This window comes from Delphinus delphis, chromosome 2 (assembly GCF_949987515.2).
Source record: "Delphinus delphis chromosome 2, mDelDel1.2, whole genome shotgun sequence".
NCBI lineage: Eukaryota > Metazoa > Chordata > Mammalia > Artiodactyla > Delphinidae > Delphinus > Delphinus delphis.
This window is the reverse complement of record NC_082684.1, coordinates 129,067,706-129,090,130: the sequence shown is the minus strand read 5'-3', so window position 1 is coordinate 129,090,130 and position 22,425 is coordinate 129,067,706. Positions and strand designations below refer to the sequence as shown.

The window sequence follows — 22,425 nt, the reverse complement described above, 5'->3', positions numbered from 1 at the left end:
GTCCAGGCTCTGCCCCCTAGGGAGGAGTCCCAGGGAGGGCCGAGTCCCAGCATTCTGCCAGGCAAGGCCTGCTTCCCCGCTCCCCTCTCTTCTGCTACAGGAGCAGAAGAGAGCAAGGGAGGCTCGAGCTAGACAGCAAGGACAGGTCCTGCACCAGTGGAGGTGGCTGGCACTGCAGGCCTGGGAAGAACGGCCTCTGGGACCACACCTGCTGGTTAGGCCTTGGGTCCTGTGTGGCCTGGCTGGATTCCAAGTGCCCACAGGGATGGAGCCAGCCGGGTGCTGGGCTCCTGCCACCAGGACTTCCGGAACCGGCCTTACCCCTTCAGAGCACAGATCACCTCCTGGGGGCAGAGGCTGCGTGGGAGTCTCCCCTCCTGCTTTTGTGGGTCCACCAGGCAGGGAGTGCAGATGACAGGGCTCGAGCTTTATGAATGCCCATGACCCCACAGATATACCTGTGACACCACACACTGTCCCTGGTCCATGCAGGCAGCACCCCAGGGATCCTCCTCCCTACACAGACTTCCAACTGGCCCTGAGCACATGCTTGGGGGGGCTGGCGTGAGACCGGGTGTGCGAGCCCCTCTGCACCACTCTGACACCAAGCTGCTGCCCGCCTTCCAGGCCAGGGGAGCCAGTGAGTCAGTTGGGAGCGATCCCCTTGCCGGGGTCAGGGGAGAGGAGTGGGCTCCCTCTGCAAGAGGCCCGCGCCCTCTGTGCCCCTCAGGTGTCCTTGAACAGTGACCTCACTCCCAGTGACCCGGATGAGGTCTGTGTCGATGTGGGGCCACTGCTTTTGGCCCCTGGAGGTTTCTTTGGGGTCTCGGCAGCCACCAGCACCCTGACAGGTGAGGGCCCCTAGCTGGGAGCTGTGTGGCAAGAGGAAGAGGGACAGCCGCAAGGGACATTCAGAGAAATGGAGCAAAAGGATGTGATATAACAGAGAACCCGTGGAGGAACTCAGCTGGGGAGCAGGGAGCAGCCAGAGGTGGGAGTCCTGGAATGACAGGGCTTTGGTCTTTACACTCTGGGTACTGGGGAGCCATGGAAGGTTGCTGAGGAGGACAGTGACCATGGTCAGAGCCACGCGGAGGAGGTGGCCTCTGTGTGGTGGCCTGAGGGTGCTGCTCGGCCTGTGGTCATGGCTCTAGGTCAGGACGGTCCAGTTTTCTCACTCACTGGCAGTCCCTCTCTGGCTCTGTGTGGGGGTCAACCCTCACAGCCCACCCACCTGCTGGTCTGATCCTCACACCTTTCCCATGAAGTGAACAAGACAAGGGTCAGAGCTGCCCAAAGTCACCCAGATCTCTTGCCTGCCAGGAACATAATGGAGGCGGGGGGAGATAGGGCTGAGTGAGTGAGTTGCCGGGTGGGAGCTACCTTCCCTCTCTACCCCCCTTTCCAGATGACCATGATGTCCTTCCTGACCTTCAGTCTGCGTGAGCCGGGTGCAGAGGTAGCGCTGGCCCTGGGCCTTCCCTGGGGGTAGGGCTGGGGGAGAGGCAGCCCAGGGATCCCTCCCCTCCCCAGATGCTCTTCTCATGTCCAGCTACCAGACCTGTCATTCCAACCCTTATCTCTACCGGCTCATGGAGCTCTGCTCAGGCCAAGTCTTGTGCTAGGCAGTGCTGGGGACCAGAGGTGACCCAGAGCCAGGCCCTGTCTGTCCTCAAGGACCTCCCAGCCTGACTAGGAGCTATGGGAGCACAGAGAGGTCCTAACCAGCCAGGAGAGCAGGGAAGACCGCATGGCAAAGATGAGCTTGGAAGAACACAGGGAGTGGCATGGACCAAGGCCTGAGGCCTGAGAGAGCTGCTGGGGTCTGGGCTGCAGCAGGAGAGAAGGGTGTGAGGGTCGGCAGTGCAGTGGGGCTGGGAGGACTGGAAAGTTCTGGGGCTGGTAGCAGAAGGAGAACCAGCTGTATGGGAAAGAGAACCAGCGGGGTGGGGGTGTCTTCCCATCCTGGGGTGAATGTTTGGTCAGGGAGGGGGACTGGGCTTGTGGGAGGCCCTGTGAGGAGACTCCCCGGCCCCCAGATCTCCCACGGGTTTGAGGCCTAAGTTTTCATCTTCTTCCTCCAGCCTCCCCCGCAGCCCTTCCTGGAGACAGAGCAGCTCCGCCTGGCAAGGCAGCTGGAAGGGCTGCGGGCAAGGTTGGCCCTGGGCACCAAGGAGGACATGATTCCAAAGCCGAACTGTGAAGTCCAGGAAGAGGGTAGGGACCCAGGGAACGGGCAGGTGGGGCAAGGGCTCGATTGAGGGTCACAGGATCCTCTTCCCTTCGAACCAGGAGTCCTTTAACCAGTGGGGACACAGAGGCCCGAGGAGGCCATATGTAAGCAGGCTCTGGGGCCCAGGTGATGTGTCCTGTCCCTGCCCCACCACCCAAACACCTCTTTCCAGGGGAGAGTCTTGGAGGCAGAAGCCACACCTTTCTGGCCCTCCAAGAAGCCTTCGAAAGATAGGATCTGTTGCCCCACCCCAGCTGCCGGCTGCCTGTCCCAGCTCTGCCCCTATCCCCAGGGGGAAGAAGCTTTGCCCTGGAGGAGACACTGCACAGACACAGCCAGGTTCTGCAGGCTCTCCAGGGTCTCTCCAAGCACTTGGCACAGGCTGAGAGGCAACGGAAGAAGCAGCTCGTGTCCCCAGGCCAAGCCAGGCCGGAGGAAGCCTGGGTGAGTGGCCCCTCAGGCATCCAAGGGGCTGCCTGCAGGCCTGGAGAAGCCGAGCCCCACGGGCACTGGGTCTGATGGCACCAGTGCGCTCCCTCTGTCCAGAAAGAGGAGCAAGCACCGTACTGGGGAACTAGTCTCCCCCAGGGTCTGGAGGGAACCGAGGGCAGGGGTGAAATGCTGCAGGTCGCACGATGGGGTGGACCTGCCAGGCAGGGGAATGGGCAGGAGGGCGGCTCTGCACAAGCCAAGGCTCACAGAGCCCCACGGCTGGGGCTGGGGAAACGAGTTGCCACGTATTTAGATGTGGGTCTCCAGACAAGGGACAGAAATAGACCGGGTGTTTATTTGCATGTAGCTCCACGTGTGATTTGATTCACATACGCTTGCTTAATGCTCAGAATCCTCATTTCCCCTCCACTGCCATCCTGGCTTCTCCCCTGGGGAGTCATGTCCCATGGCAGACCCAGCCTGGGGCCTGAGAGCTGAGCTCAGTCAAGATGTTAGATGCTGGTCAGAAGAGGCCAGCGGCTCCTGTGAGCTTTGCTGGGCTCTGGCAGCTCTAGGTTTGAATCATGTCCTCAGGACAGAGCAGCTGAGGCTGGGCTGCTGGAGTGGGGCAGAGGGGAGGGAGGCCACACTGCAAGGCCAGGCCCAGGACTCCCCCTGCCAGGTTCTACCCACCCCTGAGAGACGTGGGCAACGACCCAAGCACCGGGAGTTGACTGTGCCCTGGGGGAAGTGGGGAGGAGAGGACTGGCCTCCTTTCGGGGCAGAACACTACTGGAAAGGGGAGGGACTTTGAGAAAGCTCCCAATTGGCCACTGTCAAGGGGGAAACCACCATCCTCAAGGAGAGGCTTTGAGAGGAGGCGGGAGTCAGAAGCCCAGGTGGAGAGGGTTAGAGAAACTTAATGTATCCCAAATGAGGAGGGCCCAGGTAATGGCGTAAGGCCTCTAGAAGGAAGAGGGCTGCAAATCCCTGGGGAAGGTGAACTCTGCGAAGAGAGGGGCTGTGCCCTGGGCCCTAGAGAAGAGGCTGGCACTCCTGCAGGACTCAGCTAAGGTCAGTGCCCTACTCCGTGGACAGCGGACTCTGCTCCAAGACCTGCAAGAGATGAGGTAAGGGCACAGGGAGATGAAGATCCTGGGGGAGAGGAAGGAGAAGTCTCCATCCACCAACTTGGCTTCTCTGCCTGAAGACCGCCACCCCCATTAATCCTTTATTCCTTTCATCATTTCCCGAGCACCCAGCACAAAGTCTGCAGCATAGCGAGGGGCTAGGGGCTGAGTTAGGTTTGTTGAACTGACCTGAAATTAACTGAATCAAGTGAAAATTTTGAAACTCCTAGTTTAAGCACAACTCCCTGAGACATTCTCACCCCAGGAGGGTTAGTAAATTTGAGCCTTCCTTCAGTGATAGCTTCTGGAAGGAGGGAACTTTTTTTTGGCCGCTGCATGCGGCATGCGGGATCGAACCCGCGCCCCTTGCACTGGCAGCACAGAGTCTTAACCACTGGACTGCCAGGGAAGTCCCAGCAGGGAACATTTTGATGGGGTTCTTGGAGGGAGCACAACCAAAATCAGGCCCAGCTGGGGGGTGGGCAGTCCATGACTTCATTTTACCCTCCTCCGGCCTCCCAGCAGCCCTCTCTAGGCCAGGCCTCTGGAGTTACCCATAGAGCCCTGGGGGCAGGGGGTCACCTTGATGCCATGGGAGGAGGATGGCTTCAGGTTGTATGCTGTGGCTGCACCCCAACCCCAGCCCTCCTCCCTACATCTAGATGCCTGGGGGAGGGAAGATGGGATGAGGAAAAGGATCTAAATCCCTGGGGGCCAGAGACTGAAGGCAGAGCCCAGGGAGCCTGGGGTGGAGACAGACAGCGTTAGGGAGATGCTTCTCTGAGCTAAAGCTGTCTTGAGGAGAAGCTCTGGGGTTAAGAAGACCAGTCCCCAAAAGGAGCCATATGGATGGCGTCTGTTTCTCACCCAGGTGCTGCCTTTGGGGATTATGAGAAATGGTTAGGCAGTTTGGGCGCAATCAGAGGGGATAATGAGCTCTTTCCCTTGGTTTCCACCCTGCACCAGGAATGCAGCTGCTCACGTGGCCTCAAGAGCCCAGGTCTTCTATCTACCTGTGGGCACCAAGCATCATTTCTTAGAGCTGGCCCAGATCCTGAGCCTTCTGCAGAAGGACCTGCGGGGCCCAGTGGTGAGGGGCAAGGAAGGGGGGGCCGTGGGGCTCAGCCCCCTTCTTCCAGCACTTCTGCAGCCCCAGGCCCCTCCTGCCTTTGCCCTCCCCTCCTAGGACTCCTGTCAGGCACACCTGTGTCTGTGTCTGTGTGTGCCTGCACACAGGCATGCGGGCCCACAGATATCATCTTCTCTCTGCCTTCTCTGCTCTCTGGAGAGTCCCACAGACTCTCAGTACCAGCAGGGCCCTGGAGACCACTTGGCCCAGCTTCCACAATGACCAGAAGATAAACGGGAATGGGCTGTGCCCAAGATCATTCAAAGCTTCGTGGTGAAGTCCACTCTTCCTTGCGCCCCGCCCCATCTTGCTCTTTTCCTTGCCCTCTCCATCACTCTGTCTTTTGCTCTCTACTTCCCTCTCTTGTTTATCTCTAGAGACTTCGGCCCCCTGGAGATCCCAGGCCCCAGGCCCTCCCAGCTGTTCCCATAGATGGAGCAATGGGATCTGGGGTGGGGAGGCAGCTTTGTACTCTGCCCTCTCTCCAAGTTCCCTGGATGAGAGTCAGGGTATCCCAACACTGGGAGAGGGAAACAAAGCCAACAGTGGCCCAGATTCTAGGTCCCCTCCCTCCTTCTGGGTAAGAAGCTGATCCAGGATCTTAGAACATCTCCTTTCAGAAAGCGGCAGCCAAGGACTCCTGCCCACCTGGTCGGCCCCCAGGGGTTTCCTCGTGTCTGCAGCCTGGAATCTGCCTGTTTTTCCTCCTCATCCAGACTGCAGGCTTCTTCTGCTATGTACACTTCAGGTGGGCCTTCCCATGGCAGGACTTCCCACACCTACCTAGCATCTCTTGGGTCTGGGCCATAACCATTCAATTTGAGAGAGGGGATACTGAGGCCCAGCGGGGGACCTGCATGGTCCCCCAGCTGGCAAGAAGCAGCGCCCAAGTTAGGACCCATTTTTTTCAATAGAGACTACTGACTGACTGCTCATCTCCTGGTCCCATCTAGGTCCTACCCTCACAGAACTCACTCTCTAATGTGAGAAACTGACAAGTAACTGACAGTCATGTCCTTTGTGGTCAATGCCATGATGGCAGGAAGCTCAGGGGCTATAAGAGTGCAGGAAAAAGTACTTGAGCCAGCTTGGGGAGATCAGGGAATCACCTGGAAGGGACATTTGATATGGGTCCTCAAGGCCACTAGGAGATCTCCAGCCTGACAAGATAAGTAAAGGCATTGATATAGAGGAAAAAGCATGAGAAAAGGCATGGAAGCATGAAAAAATATATCTTTTGGAGAAAAAGTGGCAAGTTCAATACTGTAGAGCAAAGGGTGGGACCAGTTTGTGAAACTGGGCAAAGAGAATTTAAAAGGTTGGGGGGAGGTCACCGTTTCTGCTTAATGAGTGTTCGTAAATGAATGAAACACTTAGAGATGTAAGGTGTGCTAAGGAGCTTAGAAACGGGACAGTCCTTGTTGGTGGTATCTCAAGACAAGAAGAATCAGTGCGCGCTGGGGTGGTCCTGGCGGAGGAGTGAAGTGTGCTGTTTTAAAAGCACAGTGGGAGAGGGGACGGCCGGCAGATGTGGAGAACAGCAAAGGTATGAGGTGGAAATGATGACAGGCTTATGTGTTATATATGAGTGCAATGGTGGCCATAAGGCTGGAACGACCTGGACAGACCTTGAATGCCAGGAGGAAAGTGTGGTACTGATGGAGCAGGCCAAGGGAGCCATAGAAGGCCCCAGAGCAGGGGGTGCTATGGTGCAGTGAGTGCAGGGAGGTGGGTGTAGTAGATATAAGGAGCCTGGTCTCAAGAGCCCAGAAGGGAGAAGCCCAAGTAAACTTCTTCTCTCCCTGGCAGCAAGCAGGGGCTGGACAAGAACCTTCAGGACTATTTGTCCACAGGCAGCCTTCCTTTGAGTCCTGCACCACAAGTCCCTAGGACCCTGGGGGCTCTGAGGAGGCAGCCCCTCTCCCTCAGCATACATGGGTGACCTACCTCAATGCCCTGAAGAAATGTCCACTTCTCATTATTAGGAAGTCACTCTATGTCTGGGAGGTGGAGAGCTTGGCCAGTGTCCTCTGCCTCTGGGTACCCAGCTCTTACCCACACCTTAGCTTTTGGGGAGCTCCAACCTTATTAAAGGTGATTTCCCTCTCCTCAAGCTTTGATATGGTCATTTACCTTCCAGCTTCACCTTAATCTCTCTGAAGGCAACCTCTTCTAGATGGTAGCTGAGCGTGGGCTCCAAGCAGGCAAGGAGGCCAAGGACTGGCTTGACTGACAAAAGACCAGTTACCCCACAGGCCTTGAACCCTGGGCTATGGTGGGAGATGGAGTCACAGCTGTGTATAATTCTGTCCCCACATTCAGCCAGAACAAGGAGTGGTGCCTCCTGGTCCAGCCCAGGCAGCATCACCACGAACAACTCTCTCTCGATGCTCCCTGTAGCTCCAGGGGTCAGCAGGGCAGGCGTGTGACCCAGAACTCTGAGAGGCAACCCATGGAGCCATAATTGGTATTCCCTGCTCTCTGATCTCCCTGCCTTTCCCAGTGTCAAGCTCTCTGGGCAGCTGCTGGGGCAGTGGGTTGGAAAGAAGGTTGGGGAGGGACCACGGCTACTCGCATTCCCAGCTGAAATCCTGGCTACCCGGGGAGGAGGAAGTGGGCGGGAGAATAGGGAGCTGTGTGCTGGGTGTATAACAGCACAGCTCGTTCCCCTGGGGAGCGACCCCCTCCCCGAACCCCTCGCGGCCGGCCCCAATCCGTTGGCAGCAGTGCCCAGAGGAGCTTGGCATTGAAGGAGGCACGTGGGGGAGGCGGGTGTGAGGAGCGAGCACGTGGTCCCGCCTCCTCAGCCCCGTGCATGCCCCCCGCCCCCTGTGAGGAGGGGTTTGGGGAGGTGGAGGCGGGCCCGGACAGGGGCGGGCGGTGGGCGGTGCAGAGCGTGGGGCTCCTGCCGCAGGCAGGAGCTGTCCGTAAGCCCTAGTGCTGAAGTAGGCGCGGACGTGCTTGGGTGCCCGCCGCGTGGTACCCGGCTCCCGGTGCCCGGGCCAGCGAAGACCATGGCGTTCATGGTGAAGACCATGGTGGGCGGCCAGCTGAAGAACCTTACTGGGAGCCTGGGGGGCGGCGAGGACAAGGGGGACGGGGACAAGTCGGCCGCCGAAGCGCAGGGCATGAGCCGAGAGGAGTATGAGGAGTACCAGAAGCAACTGGTGGAAGAGAAGTGAGTGGGATCCCTTCCTGGCTCCAGCAGCCCTCCCCACCCCCCAAGGGCCGCGCGGCCCACCCTTAGGGCAGTCTCAGACCCCGAGCCCCTCCCCTACTTTTCTAGACGAGGTGAGAGGCTGGGATGCGCCCTCTAGGCTGCCCCCAGAGCCATCCCATCTCAAACCCAGAACCCCGCTCCACACTCGGGCCCAGAAGGAGTGGGGGACGGGGAGATAGGGGCCTGGGACAAGGTGAGGGCACGTGCATTACTTGTTTCTGACGAAACAAGTAATCCCTTAATCCGATCTGGTCCCAGCCGTCTGTGTCTTCCAGCTGGAGCCCCTCTGAGCCTGAGGCTCTGAGAAAAGCGGTGCAGCTGAGGCGGAATCAGTCATGGAGACAGATCCTGAGATGGGGGCACTCATAGATAATTGAGGCTACTTGTGTGAGGACGACGCTGGGACAGAGAGGGAGCTGGGGTGGCGTTAGGGGCTGAACTCCACAGCTAAGCTGTTTGGGTCAGATCCTGGCTTCGTTTCTTTTTATCTGGGTGACCCTAGGCAAGTTACTTAACCTTTCTGTGCCTCGGTTTCTTCTTCTGTAAAATGGCAATGGTGATAAAACATGCCTATGTATTTATGAGGGTTAAATTACTTAATGCACATAAACTGCTTAGCGGAGCGCCTGGAACATGGCAAATCATTAAATGTTAGCTATTATTTCACTTAATTGTGATAACAGTTTTGTGAGTTGCAAAGTCTTATCCCCATTTTACAAAAGAGGAAGGTAAGTGACTTACTCAAAGACATAAAGTGGTAGTGGATTCAGGACGCGAACCCATGTCTGTCCTGAATACTTCGCCCCACACGACACAACCTGTCAGGAAAGGAAAAGACCGAGTCGGAGACCGCGAGGGACATATGTTAGGGTCTGCAGAGACAGACAGACAGACAGACACCCCCGCCCCGATAGCTCCCGTCCAACGACGGGTACGGAGGCGATAAAGGGCTCTGTGATAGCTGGGAGAGGCAGTAAAGACTAATCCCGGCTGGTCAGAGCACCGAGCACCCAAAATACAGGCCCTCGGGCAGGAGGGATGCAAACTGCCGCCAGGACCCAGAGACCCTTCCCGCCCCTTCCTCGCAGACCCCGCCCATTTTCACAGCCCGGGCAGTGATTCCGCCCCCGGTGCCCCCACAGGATGGAGCGGGACGCGCAGTTCACTCAGAGGAAGGCAGAGCGGGCCACGCTGCGGAGCCACTTCCGAGACAAATACCGGCTGCCCAAGGTAAGCTTAGGAGCCCGGGCTGTAAGGCACCACCGGGACCCCTGAGCTCTGGGCCCCGAACTCCTTTGCCCCGCTCCCGGCGCCGCAGCTCTCAGGGAGTGTTTGATTAAATCATGGGTTCTCTCACTCGTTCATTCATTCACTGTTAACTGGAGCCCGCCAAGCCAGGGCTTGGCGCTGAGGGGTAGTCCAGCCCTCGGGGGACTGATAGGTTTGTGTTTCTGGAGCCATTCCAGGCCCTTCTCTCCTCCAACCCCCACTCACCCAACCCAGAGTCAGGCCTAGGCAGATGGAGAGTTGGAAGGCAGTAGATTTTACCACAGGTGAAATCTCTTGGGGCTTCTGAACACCCAGGGAGGGAGGTGGGTGGAAAGAAGGCAGCACCGTCTGTGGGCCAGGCACTTGACCCTCACACCCTTACCTAACCCCTCAGTGACTCTGCCAGGTAGCTACTACCCACACCTACAAATAAGGAAACTGAGGCTCAGAGAAATTAAGGGACTTGGCTAAGGCCATACAGCCAGCGAGTGATGGAACCGGGATCAGAGATCAAGCCCCTGCATGCTGAGCCTGCACTTGCTCCCGGACCCCTTGCTGCCTTCCAGAGTATGAAGTCTGTCTGCAGAGAGCAAAGGAACCCCTTTGGTTGGCCAAGCAGCCAGGAGGATGTCTCCCCTAGGTACTGCAGCATCAGAGGACCATGTAAGTGTTCTACTCCTGTTGCCTAAGGAGGGAACTGAGGCACAAGCCACTCCCCGTGCCCAGAATTGTGCTAGACTCTGAAGAGATACAGAAGCACAGGCTGCGGTACACCTGACCTTGATCTTCCACTTGAATTGGAAGATCAGATATGTGAATGTCACATTCACTCACTCAACAAATGTTCACTGAGCCCGTGGCTGCCTCTGACTCCCCAGAGCACACTAGTCTTTTGAAAATCTCTCAAAGGGAGAGTTAAACTCAGCTAGGAATGGAGTCATTCCTCCAATGCTCGCACTAAGCGTATAAGAGACACAACTCTGCCATCGGGGAACACTGAGTCCAGTAGGAGAGAGCAGACTTGGCTGTAACTCAGTAGGACATAAAGTGGAAAGCCCCGGGGCCCCCAAAGGGACAGGGAAGTGCAATGACAATCAGTAGGCAGGTGCTGTGTAAGGAGAGCACAGATGTTGGAATCAGGGACATAGGTTTAAATCTAGCTCCCTCACTTCCTAGTGGTGTGACCTTGGGCAAGTTACTTAAGTTATCTGAGCCTCAATTTCCTTTTTTGTAAAATGGGAAAAACAATACCTACCTCACAGGGTTGTTGTGAGAATTAAAAGCACTCAGCTCAGTGTCAGCCACAGGATAGGTGTTTGGTGAATGGAACCCCTCACTGTGATTGGTAACATCCTTCAGTGTAGTTAATGATAGTCAACACACGACTTAGCTGACTCAGTCTGCCTCTGAAGGATTTTCATGTTGTCATTACTCACTATGCTAGTGTCTTACCTTCAGCATCTCAGAGTGAAGTGAGGTGGTGTAAAAGTGCAAGGTCTCCATATCCCAGCGTCAAAAGCTTGATCCTGGGATGGGGGAGGGGGACTGAGCTCACTGGAACATGGAGCTCCAGAATCTTGGGGCCTGGAACCCAGCCCAGGCCTCCTCCCTGCCACTCAACTCTGGGTTCTCACAGAGCTCCAACCCCACCCCACCCCTTTTCCTCTTCCCTTCAGAATGAGACAGATGAGAGCCAGATCCAGATGGCAGGTGGAGACGTGGAGCTGCCCCGGGAGCTGGCCAAGATGATTGAGGAGGACACAGAGGAGGAGGAGGAAAGGGCCTCGGTCCTTGGGCAGCTGCCCAGTCTCCCTGGCTTGGACCTTGGCTCACTTAAGGACAAGGCCCAGACCACACTGGGGGGCCTCAAGCAATCAGCTGAGAAGTGCCGCATCATGTGACTACTTCCTCTGGGGTTGCCCACGGGGGTGACCAGAGGGCTGGCCCCACATAAGTGCTAACAGCATGCCTCAAATTCCAGGGACCCATAGCCCATCTTGGCTTTGTTTCCCTGCCCCAGGCCAGCCCCAGGACCCTTCTCATCCATGGCTCCAATCTGCCTTCTGCTTTCTCCCTCTCCCATGGGACCCAAGTCTCCATTCCTCACCCTACCCCTCAGGACCCACCCTCCCTACTCAGCCTGGGAAGACCTCCCAAGATTGTAAGAATAGGCCCGACCCTTTCTGGCCATGGCCCCAAGTTCCTGAACATGGAAGCACACATAGAGGGACACACAGAGGGACACAGAGACCCTGGCATGTGCAGAGGGATATGCCGCAGATGCATCCTGGCCCACGCAAACACAAACACAGGCCAGCTCCCCTGGGTGCCTAGCTCCTCTAGACACCGACATTCAGATGCGCTTAGAGAGGGGCTTGAGGCAGACACCCTCAGCAGTCAGGAGGCCTGAGTTCAAGTCTCCACATTTATTCTCCTTAAAACCCAGTGTCCTTTCTGGGCCTTATGTCATCATCTGTAACATGGGAATGGACTGGGTGATTTCTAAGACTTTCTAGCTTGGCCTCCCCGGCCCCTAAGAGTCAACCCCACAGCCCTCGTTGGGTAGGGCAGCAGCTGCAGCCACAGCCTTAAGCGGCTGCCACCGTGGGCTCTGGCTCTCGGAAGCTGAGTGATGCTGTGAGGGGCCTTGTGCCAAGGATGAAGCTGGCACTGAACAGCAGCCCAGGTGGCTCCGGGCCTTCTCTGGGCCCAGGGCCCAGCCAATTTCTGTTCTGTTCCTGTAGAACTCTCTCTGGATTCCATAGCTGGATTTCCTCTCTCAGCTCAGTGAAAAATAAAAATTCCAGATGACCTGCCTATTCTCCCACTTCTTACTGACCTCCAGGAGTCTTGGGTTTCACAGGCCCCTAACCCTGCCCTTGGAGGGGTGTCCTCTACCTCCCACCCACAGCTTCACAGGAGTGCCAGCTCCTACAGGATATTCAAGCTCTGCCCTCTCAGGGCCCTGGGCTGGGGCGGGGTCCCCGCACTGACTGAGCACCAGGTTCAGCCTGTGGCCCGATGAAATAACTCTGGGCTTTGAGGAGGCTGTGGCAGCCATCTGGATGGGCGGCACCTCAGGAAGCCTGGGTCACTACCTGAGACTGTAGGAGGGGCTGAGGCTCAACCACAGCTGTCTCTGGCACCTGTGCCTATATCCCCCTCCACACCTTGGAAATGGAAGGTGTAACAAAAAGAAGGCAGGGCAACTGTGTTCCAGCCCAGGCACTGCTGTGTGACTTTGAGCAGGTCCCTTTCCTTCTCTGAACCTGTTTTCCCCCCTGTGAAATTAAGAGCCCCACCCCACCCAATAATAATACCTGTTTCAACAGGTGACCATTTGTAAAGCCCTTGGCACATGATGGACCATATCAATAAACGGTAACCCATTCTTTAAAAAAAAGTGAAGAGTCCAAATCTCATCCTCTCATCCTGCTCACTGGTGTGTGTGTGTGTGGTGGGGGGGGGGGGGTATCCAGGAGACCAACCAGGAGGGTCCACAAGCAGGCCATCCCAGGGGCCTGAGAGGAACAAGGTGCTACAGGCTGACCCTGGTGCCCCCACTTGACACCAGCCTGTGGAGAAGCCAGCCAAGATTTACAGGTGGAAGAGCTGAGGGTTTGGTTTCAAGGGCAAAGCTTCTGTTAGGCCTCCTTTGTAAAATAAGAACAAGGAACATAAAACCTGTGCAATAGGTAATGTGGGGAGGGACAGGTGGAGGAGAGAGGATGAGGAGTTAGGAGGGTGGAGGCAGGGAAGGACGCAGGCCCAGGAGCTGGGCACTGCTGCTCAGGCTGTCACGCTGGGCCTTCTCTCTTGAGCATCCCAGGGGAAGGGGTCTGGGCCTCTGAGCTGCTCCTAGGCTGCCCCCCGGGGTAGTCACTGGACAAAAACCCCTCCTGATCTTCCTGGAGCTGGAGGAGACCAAGTCCCGGCCCCAGGCTGTGTGTGGGGGGCGGGCATGGGCCTCCTTGGCAGCGTCAGCAGCAAGGCTCACGTCAGCACTCCACCCTCCGGGGCCTTCTGCCTAATGGGATTGGACAGACCCCTTTCCCCTCAGTGGTTTTCAGGACCAAGAGCAAAAGAGGCAGGAATGTGGGCCATGGGGAGGCTGGGGGGTGAGCACTCACTGAACCCTCACACAGTGGGCTGGCTGGGGCCTGGGGTTAGGGAGCGGCAGGTTCCTTCCTCACAGCCTGAGAACCCTGAGCAGCTCTGACCTGTCTGCACGTCCCTGGAATCGGGGTGGGGGGTGGGTAGTGGAGGCTCTGGGGCAGGAGCTGGCTCTGGGGCTCAGGCAGAGATGGGCACGGAGGGCAGGCTGAGGGGTCCCCAGGCTCTGCTGGCCTCCCCCGCCTCCCGCTTCCTTCCCCTGCTCTTCTCCCGGGGTTGGTCCTTTGGGAGAAGGGCCCAACGCTGGCTGGGCTTGGGGGACTTAGTGGAGGTAGGAGGACAGGGCAGAGTAAGCGCCCAGATGCTGGAGGGGGCGGTGGGCAGCAGGGGGTGGAGGAGGCCTGCCCTGCCTTGGGCACTTTTTTTTTTTTTTTTAACAGACCTAGTTCTAACTGGTAGTCAAGAACCATAGATACATCACAAACATTACTTGGGCACTTTCAAGGTTTTAAAGGTGAGAGACAGAAACAACTCTCACTCCTAGGAGAAAAACCATATTATTAAAAAGGCAGATTAGCATATTTCCCATAGGCCTCTGTCATTCAAAGAAAACCCTAGGGAGCCCCACCTCCTCTGGCTGGGCTGCCTCCCTCCTTGGCAGGTGGCTTAGACACATCTAAATGTCTTGCCCAGGAAGGGCCCTTCCCCAGGGCCTCCTCCACCTGCCTCAGCCTCCCAGGCCTTTCCTGTACCCAGTGCCCCCATGGGGGCCCACTCCTCTCCACATCCACATGTATCATAATACCAGGCCCCTGTTCTCAGCCAGCCAATGCAGACATCACAAACAAACAACTGGGGTCTGAGGGGCCAACCTTTCATCCCATCATCCTTCTATTCAATTAGTCTTTCACAAACCCTGTCCTCCTCACTCCCACTCTCCCTCCCACCCATTCTTCTCCACTCACCCACCCAGCTGGGTCCATTCATTCTCCTCCTTCCTTCCCCTCATTTTACTCACTGAGGCTTTTTCGTCCAGCCCGTTCCCCATCTGAAAATAACATTTATTGAATTCTGTGTGCCGGGCTCACGTACGGTGACTCGTTTAATCCTTAACATTCCCACGGGGCACTTATCTTCATCCTCATTTTACTGAGAAACAGGCTAATCAGTGGGTCCCAAGCTTCAGGGCCAAATGGCAAGGCCAGAATTTTAGCTATGCCTCCTGCCCTCTGGGCCACTGCTCTACACTGCCTCCCAACAGCCAGGCTTCAGGGAAATTAGGTCCCTCCTAACCTTTCCTTCCCTGTACAGCAGCCCTTTAAGGTCTGCACGGAAGGCTGAGCAGCCTTGGTGGCTGTCCAGGGGGTGAGCTCCCCTTCCCCTAAGTCCCCAAAGATGCTCCTGAGTGCCATTCAGGCCAAGACCCCATCAGTGGCTGGGGTGAGGGCTGCTGGAAACCACCCCAACTTGGGGGGTCTGGGGAGCTGAGCATGAACACAGGACACCCTAGAGGATGCCCTTTCCCCGATCTAGCTCACTGCCCACTCACTGGCCCAGGGTAAGAGCGGGTAGCGACTGGGGTGAGGAATTGTGCAGTGCAGAGCACAGAGGGTAACAGGACTGCACTCTTGCCATTGAGCCCTCCTCCACGTGCAGAGAGGAAGGGCCTTGCCTGGGCTCCCAGGCCTGTGCTGGTCTCCTGGGTGGTGGGAGGACTGGTGGCTGGTCCACCTGACTCTCCCAGATCTCCCAGGGGCTAAGGGCAGGAGGCAGATGTGGCTCTCACTCGCCCACCCTGGGGCCTCCCCAGCCCTCCCTCATGTCACCCAGCTTTTCCTGGGGCTCCTCTAGTCCCAGCCTGTGAACAGGGGCTACCTCCAGCTTTTCCCAGGTCAAGAAGAGAAGAACAAGTTTAGAAAATAATTTAATAGAAAAACAATGAATTACATTCTTTACACCCAGCCTCCTATAGGGAAGGCAGACAACTCCTGCCCCAAGGAGGCATTTCAGGGCAGAAGGGTTAGAAATCACTAACACCCTCTCTGACTTTTTAGAAAAGAAACCCCTAAATAACTCTAGGTGTATATATTCTTTCCAGATTAAAGTCACTTTTTTCTCCTGAAAGCCCATGTAGGGGGTTGAGGAGATAGTAGCAGTCCCATTGGAGAGATGGGGAGACCCAGGCCCAGAAAGGGGAAGGAGCTTGCCCGGGGTCACACACTGGAGTAGCAGCAGTGTCAGACCTAGAATCAGGTCTCCTGGATCACTGGGTCCCCTGGAGCCTGAAAGGCCAGGCAGCCCCCATGCCTCCCCATCCCAGGCCAGGACCAGCTCCGAGGCCAGTAGGGGCATTCCCCACAGAGGGATGAAGGTGGGAGGAATGACTGAGGACCCCTCCCCTTGTACCCCCCAGGCCAGGGCAAGAACAAGGCATGGGATTTCTCAAATTTGCCTCACCTCTACAAAAGATATTATTTTCATGCATGAAGGATTATCTTAAAATATTGAGAGGGTGGGCAGGGGTCAGCTCCCAGGAAGACTGGTGAGTTCTGTGGGGCTGAGTGCATATGGTGGGATGGGTGCTCCCTGAGGGGTCTTGGAGTGCCCTGCTCCACTGCAAGGAGGGAGGTAAGTTGCAATAAAGGCTCCCAGGAAGGAAAGGGGTGGGCACAGCTGCCTCCTGGCAAGGACGGGAAAGAGAACAAGTGCCCTGCAGAGGGCTCCCTGATCGTCTCAGAGCAAAACCAGAAATCAACAGGCTCAGGGCTCAGCAACCACCAAATAACAGAAGTCACGTGAAAGAAACACTCTTCTCCCAGAGTCCTCCCCACCCCGGTGCTCCCAGTACACACAGTGGGTAGGGGGTTAAGAGTCTTTCAAGTGGTGCTGGGGATGCTGGGATGTGGGGTGTCCCAGAGTTGCCCATCCAGGAAGCCTGCTCCGCAGGGTGGCAGAGGGCCACAGAATTCTGAGGGTCAGCTGGGGTGAGAGTGTCCCCAATTCCCAGTGACCTGTCCAATCATCCTGCAGCGTCACTGCAGAGTACAAGCTGTGGAGGGGAAAGTGGGGAGCGTCAGTCTCAGGTCTCTGGCAAAAGAGGCAGAATCCAGGGCTGCCCCAGCTCTCACCCCTCCTTGCGGGGAGGGTCAGACCCCAGGGCAGGACTCACAGCTACGAACAGACTCCGACAGCCCCTCTTTATCCAGGGCCTCAGCTTCCCAATGAGACTCCCTCATCTGCGGAACATAAAGGGCAGAGACAGTGATGGAGAGGCCTTCAGACAGAGACGAGAGGAAGACATACACAGCGGGGAGCAGGGGACAGACAGCCACAGGCAGAGAGGAACAGAACACATACAGCTTCATCCCAGTGTGGGCCCCCATGTGCCCACCTTGACCTGCTCCTTCAGGTATTCAGCTCGAGCCATGAGATTCTGAACCTGCCAAGGGAAGACATGTCCATGGACGTGGGGCGAGGAGAGGCCTCCAAACTGAGCTCCTCCTCACTCCCGATGCTCTCCAGAACCCTCTGCCTCATTAGAACAACTTGCCGCTGAGTCCTTATCTGCTCCTTCCTCCAGGAAGCCTCCCGATTGCTGCCGAGTTCCCAGATCCTGCCTGTCCCCTTGCCCTGACCTGAGCACCCAAGCCCTGACAGAGTGCGAGGGGCCACCAACTTAGCAAGTCTGTGTGGTCTAACTCCCAGACTTGGAGCACCCTGAGGGAACCCAAGGAGGTCCCCACAAATGGGAGAGGGGCAAACGGGGAAGAGGAAGCCCCCCAAGCCTCCAGACCCCAGTGGGCACCTCAGTGTGAAGCAGCTCCCGCCTCCGGCCTGGGGGCTCCGCTGCAGAGAGAGGGAGGGCACGTGGTGAGGGCAGGGCAGCCAGAGGCTTAGGGGAGTACGGTGATGGGGCCTCACCTGCCAGCAGTAGAAGCAGCTCCCCCAGGCCGTGCTGGTACAGGGCCAGAGCATCCTGCTCCCCACCAGCCTCGTCCTCCTGCAGCCACAGGGACACCAGGTCATTTAGCGGCATGACTTGGATTCCTCCCTGCCCTGCCCAGACCCCTCCCCCTGGCTACAAACCTTAGCCATGGCAGCTGAAGCCACTTCCAGGGCAGCTAGGAGGCGCGGCTTGTCCCGGGCCATCTCTGGGACGAGGTGCAAAGGCTCAGGGTGAGGGGAGCAGCCTGCTTTCTCATCTCAGGATGCCGACCCCAACCTGCCTCCCCCTCAGGCTGGAGGGAAGTTGCTGGGAACTGGTGGTCAGCCAGGATTGGGGCCTACCTCTGAGCAGGTCTCGGGCAGAGGTCCCCTGCCTCAACAGGGCCCGATTGGAGGAGGAGACGATGGCCTTGAGCTCCTCAGCCCGGGACACGTACTGTCCCACCTGCAGGAGGGCAAGGGGCCGAGGAAGGGCTCTCTCACCTTGCCTGCCTCGCCAGCACCCACCTCCAGGTTCTCCCTCAGGGACCGCCCCAAACTGTAACGTCAGCGGTCAACTGAGGCTGGCCTGACCCCCTTCCCAAGGAGAGAGGTTCCTCTAAGAGCCAATCCCCAGAGGCCCTGGGATCCCTCACCCATTTCCTCAGGGGACTCTCATTCACCTTTGCCTTAATTGCCTCCTTCCGCTGGGTGTCCACTTCATCTGCAGAAAGTGCGGGTTTATACGAGTCTAGAGCGAGGAGACGGCTGCCCCACACCAAACCCTCCAGAATCCCCCAAAGCACTAAGTTCCAGATTTACCCTCTGCCTTGTCTCCCACAAAATTCTGGAAGGGGAGCTGCTTCTGGAATCCAGGCACTGCAGCTATGGCTGACCCCACCCCTGCTGCACCCGGCCTGGCACTCACAGTGCAGGGCAGGCACGAAGAAGTCCAGAGCCTTGCAGTAGAGAGATAAGGCGGCCGCGGCGTCCCCCTCCTGGTCCTTCTTCACAGCCTGCACCACCAAGGCGGTCTGGGGGACAGACAAGTGAGAAGTCATGCCCACCCCCATACTCACCACAAGGGGCGATGCCCTGAGCCCACCCTCTGCCTCCTGCTGGGCAAGTCACCTGGTCACCACTGAAAGGGGTAGATGAAACCCCAACCTGCCCTCAGCCCACCCATCTCCATTGGTTGCTCACTGCTTGTGCCAGGCTCTCCCCACTCGGCATGTGCTCCAGGTCCACCCAAGGGTGGGCAAAGAAGTCCTGGAAGGAGATGCGGCGGCTGGGGTCCCGCTCCAGAAGCCGCTGCAGCAGGTCCCGGCAGTCTTGGGAGAGGGCGGGACGCAGGGGGAGCTGCGGGGGTGGGGGAGGTACAGATCACACTGGGCTCCGGCACCTCGGCCCCCAGCCCCAGGCGCCGGTCAGGACCACCCTGTCCTGGGACGCCCCAGAGATACACATTTGACAGATAGAGAAAGTGAGACCAGGAAGAACAGTGATGGGTCAAAGTGTCACAGCCAGTGAGAGCCAAGCCTCCTCCCCCAGGCTCCTGTCCACGCCCTCACTGGAACCCGTAGCTGTCATGGAAGCCTGTTTCCAGATCCTTTTCCCCTCTCTGGAATATGTTTCGGGGAAGGCTGGGCCTAGGTCTGCTTTGGCCTTCTCTCCATGGGGGGCCTGCAGCGGGCTTTGCTCCCTGTTGTGGCTGATCTGGGTCCCTGGAACTGAATGCAGCCGACTTCCAGGCTAGAGTGTGCCCCAGCTCCACGAAGGTGGCCTGGAGACCACACCCCAGTCTGTGCAGGTGGCAGTGAGGTCTCCTACCTCAGGGCCCTGACTCTCTCCGCCCCGCAGCAGGTGCCGAGGCCCTGCTAGACCTACCTCAATAACCCGGTTGCTCCGGATCTTCTCTTCCAGCTCCGAGAACGACCTGGAGGCAAAGGGGGGCTGCCCGAAGAGGGCTTCTGTGGAAGGGAGGCAGAGGGGAGGCTGGGAGGGGACAGGGTCAAGCCTGGCCTGGCCCACTCCTGGGGAGCAGCCCCAGACCAGGAGAGTCAGTGTTCTCATTAAAACGCTTCAGGAGTGGCCCAGAGAGGCCTTGCAGTGCAGGCCTCCAGGTGGGGGCAGGGGACAGCGCTCTCACCATACAGGATGACCCCCACGGACCAGAGGTCCACACGGGCATCGTACTGCCGCTGACACACCATCTCGGGAGCCATGTAGAGGGGAGAGCCACGGAGCACATGCTTCTCATCCCAGGGGGACATGTGCTGTGCAAAGCCAAAGTCTGCAGGCAAGAGGCCAGGCAGCAGGGCTCAGATTCCAGCTGCTTCTGCTCCTGGCCTTTACAGCCTCACCCTGGGCTCCAGTGCAGTTTCAGGTTAATGGGCCTCTCTGACCTCCAGTTTCAGGTTAAGGTGCCTCTCTGGCCTCCAGTTTCAAGTCAGTTCTCCTCCAAATTTTATCAGGGGCCACAACCACTGCTTTCCCACCTCACACTCTCCAACACCGCCACCACAGATTGAGTCATACTTTGAGCCCCAATCTTGGTGACAGATAAAGTACTAACCCTGGTCACACTCTGAAACCTGACTCTGGTCACACACTGAGCCCTGAGCCCGCCCATGACACTGCTGGAGTCGAGCCTGGGCAGCCTGAGAAAGGCCCTACCTTTTGGTGATGGGGCCCATCCCTGGACCTCCCCAGTCTGTCACTGTTTGATGACTCAGTAGAGGGCTCCATGAGAGCCACCCTCCAAACCTCCATGCCTTTTGTTCCAGACTCATACCTGCCAATTTAAGGTGGGGCTTCTCCAAGGAGCTCAGCAGAATGTTCTGTGGCTTCAGGTCCAGGTGAGAGATGTTCCGTTCATGCAGGAACTGCAGGGCACTAGCTGGGGAGTAGGACCCATGCAGAGAGACAGGTCAGAGAAGCCCATCTCCCACACCCTCTCACCTCCCCAGCCTTATATCTGCCCCTTCAAGCCTGCACAACCCCAGTTCTGACCTGGGTGGTCTACCAAATGCTTTACATACAAGCACCAGGCTCCCCCTTCTGCTAAGAATTTTCCCCACCCCCACCTCAAGTGACCTCCTTCCTCCCTTGTACCCCTTCACAAGTCCCATCCTCCTAGAAGCTTCCCTAGATGCCCCAGCCCTTTAGGTCCTTGCTCTCTTCCTTAGCAATGCACTTGGGTCTTTGGTATGTTCTATAAGGTCTTTGCATTACATTCCACGTGTGGAAGCCTGCATTCCCCACAGATCGGGCTCCTCCCCGTCTCTCTCACAGCATCCTTAAGCCAGGGATGGGCACATAGGAAGGATGGGCCCTAAAAATCCAAGCTGGGCTGGGAGACGACTGCTAAGAGTGTCAGAGCACTAAGCCTGGGGCAGGGGTAGTGTGAGAGGGCAGAGATCATGGGAAGGGGTGTCAGGTTGGGGTCAGAGGCTTTTACCCAACTGCTGCATGAAGACCCGAGCCACCTTCTCAGGCAGAATCCTGCGGGTATGGATGAAGCGAGACAGGTCACCTCCTGCACAGAATTCCATGATGAGGTAGATGTTGTCACTGTCCCACTGTGGTTAAAGGCAGAGAGGAGGCTTGAGGAGAGTGTCTCTTCTCCAGCCCCCTTTAAGGGTGGCCCCATCCCAGGCCCACACCTGGAAGTCTTTCAGCTGTACGATGTGGCGGTGTCGAATGCCCTTGAGGATCTCAATCTCTGTCAGGAGGTTTTCCACAGATGCCTTGTTCAGACTCTTCTTGGCCACGCACTTTATGGCTACCACCTCACGAGTATCCTTCTGTGGGGAAAGGAGATTTGACGGCTCTGCCTTGAGGGTACCAGGGACTATGTGTGGCCAGAAGGGCTCTGGTTCCCTCCGCCCCTCTCCCCCTCACAGGGCCTACCCACTCACACTAGCATCCAGGCTTCCCAGCTGCCCCTTCTCAGGCCAATGAGGCACCCGGATTCTGGAATCCCGGCTTCCCCACCAGCCTGGTGTTCTCTGCTCCACAATCCCTTTCATTGTATTCTAGAGTGCCCCTGTTAAAGCATGTTATTCACTGTTCTAAACTGCCCACTCTGCTTCCTAAGTGGGTCCAGCCTTCTAGAACCCTGCCCCATACTCCTCCCAGACCATAGGTATCCTCCCTGTTTTGAGCCTGTTCTTCAGCCACTGACACCGAGGCTCCGTCGAGGTCTCCACCCGTCTCTTCACACAACAGGGGTGTGTGTATGTGTGTTTGTTTTTAAAACCTATTGGTGGCGGTCACCACCCACCTCCTCCACGGAAGGTCGGCCTGGGACGGGGCAGGCCGTGGGCCGCTAACGGCTCTCACACCCTCTCTAACCCTTTTTAGTTTCCCGGCCCGGCACCCGCCTGGGCTTGCTCAGGGTCTGGCGGGCACCGGGGCCAGGCCCTCAAAAGTTCTCGTGCCCCCGATTCCTGCCTCGCACAGAAGCCCCGGGGCGCCCCGCACCCACCTTGGCGTAGGCCTTGTACACCGTGGCGTACGTGCCACTGCCCAGGCGCTCGGTGAGAATGAAACCGTCCAGCCGCGGGGGTCCCCAGCCAGGGCCCGCCATCCCGACCGCCGCACGCCCGCTGCCGGGCGCTTCCTGATTTCCGGCGCCAGGTTCCGGCCAGGAGCCCAGAACGGACAGCGCGCGGCTGTAGGACCGAACTCCACGCTGCCCCCAGCGGAGCCCGCCGAAAGTGCAGCGCGGCGGGCGGGGCGGGGCGCCGGCTCCCCACCGCCCCCGAGCCCCGCCCCCTCCAGGGGCTCCAGTGGCTGCTCCTGGGCGCCTCCACCGCCTCCACCCGCACTGGAAATCACATGACCCGCCAGTACCCGCAAGATCCGTTTGGGGATACTGAGGAGCTCGCGGGCCTAACGGGAGTTAGTGGAGGCCGGCAGACGAGGTCATCTAGGGAATCCCATCCAGGCTCAGACAGCATCCTAGAGATCG

The 22,425-nt window shown here is 57.8% G+C and overlaps 2 protein-coding genes across 6 annotated transcripts; one reads left to right on the top strand and one right to left on the bottom strand.

Moving 5' to 3' along the window:
• Positions 1–7,870: 7,870 nt before the first annotated feature.
• On the top strand, positions 7,871–12,790 carry CPLX3 (complexin 3). Its single transcript, XM_060005612.1, has 3 exons — positions 7,871–8,102; positions 9,287–9,374; positions 11,090–12,790. The coding sequence occupies exons 1-3, from the start codon at positions 7,939–7,941 to the stop codon at positions 11,312–11,314; spliced, it is 477 nt and encodes a 158-aa protein (XP_059861595.1). The 5' UTR covers positions 7,871–7,938; the 3' UTR covers positions 11,315–12,790.
• Positions 12,791–15,508: 2,718 nt separating this feature from the next.
• Positions 15,509–22,055, bottom strand: ULK3 (unc-51 like kinase 3). 5 transcript variants are annotated; one of them, XM_060005610.1, is made up of 16 exons: positions 21,940–22,055; positions 21,116–21,256; positions 20,911–21,031; positions 20,245–20,349; positions 19,600–19,743; positions 19,338–19,420; positions 18,654–18,809; positions 18,379–18,484; positions 18,134–18,174; positions 17,814–17,916; positions 17,613–17,677; positions 17,448–17,526; positions 17,332–17,372; positions 16,918–16,965; positions 16,696–16,762; positions 15,509–16,575 (listed from the first exon to the last, which is right to left on the bottom strand). In XM_060005610.1, exons 1-16 carry the CDS (start codon positions 22,039–22,041, stop codon positions 16,559–16,561), a joined length of 1,419 nt encoding a protein of 472 aa, XP_059861593.1. In that variant the 5' UTR covers positions 22,042–22,055; the 3' UTR covers positions 15,509–16,558. The 5 variants fall into 5 exon arrangements, with proteins under 5 accessions (XP_059861593.1, XP_059861590.1, XP_059861591.1 ...); XM_060005607.1 differs by having other exon boundaries at positions 17,332–17,526; XM_060005608.1 differs by having other exon boundaries at positions 17,332–17,526; positions 21,116–21,253; positions 21,940–22,049.
• Between the last annotated feature and the right edge of the window lie 370 nt (positions 22,056–22,425).

Bases quoted from the DNA above. Each gene is read 5' to 3' on its own strand.
- ULK3 (XM_060005606.1), bottom strand. From the start codon at position 21,481: ATGAAAGGGATTGTGGAGCAGAGAACACCAGGCTGGTGGGGAAGCCGG. The intron at 21,257-21,370 runs GTGAGTGGGTAG...CTTTCCCCACAG, and splicing joins TGGGAAGCCTGGATGCTAGT to AAGGATACTCGTGAGGTGGT. The intron at 19,744-20,244 runs GTATGAGTCTGG...TCTTGCCTGCAG, and splicing joins GCCCCACCTTAAATTGGCAG to ACTTTGGCTTTGCACAGCAC.
- CPLX3 (XM_060005612.1), top strand. From the start codon at position 7,939: ATGGCGTTCATGGTGAAGACCATGGTGGGCGGCCAGCTGAAGAACCTT. The intron at 8,103-9,286 runs GTGAGTGGGATC...GTGCCCCCACAG, and splicing joins AAGCAACTGGTGGAAGAGAA to GATGGAGCGGGACGCGCAGT. The intron at 9,375-11,089 runs GTAAGCTTAGGA...TCTTCCCTTCAG, and splicing joins ACAAATACCGGCTGCCCAAG to AATGAGACAGATGAGAGCCA.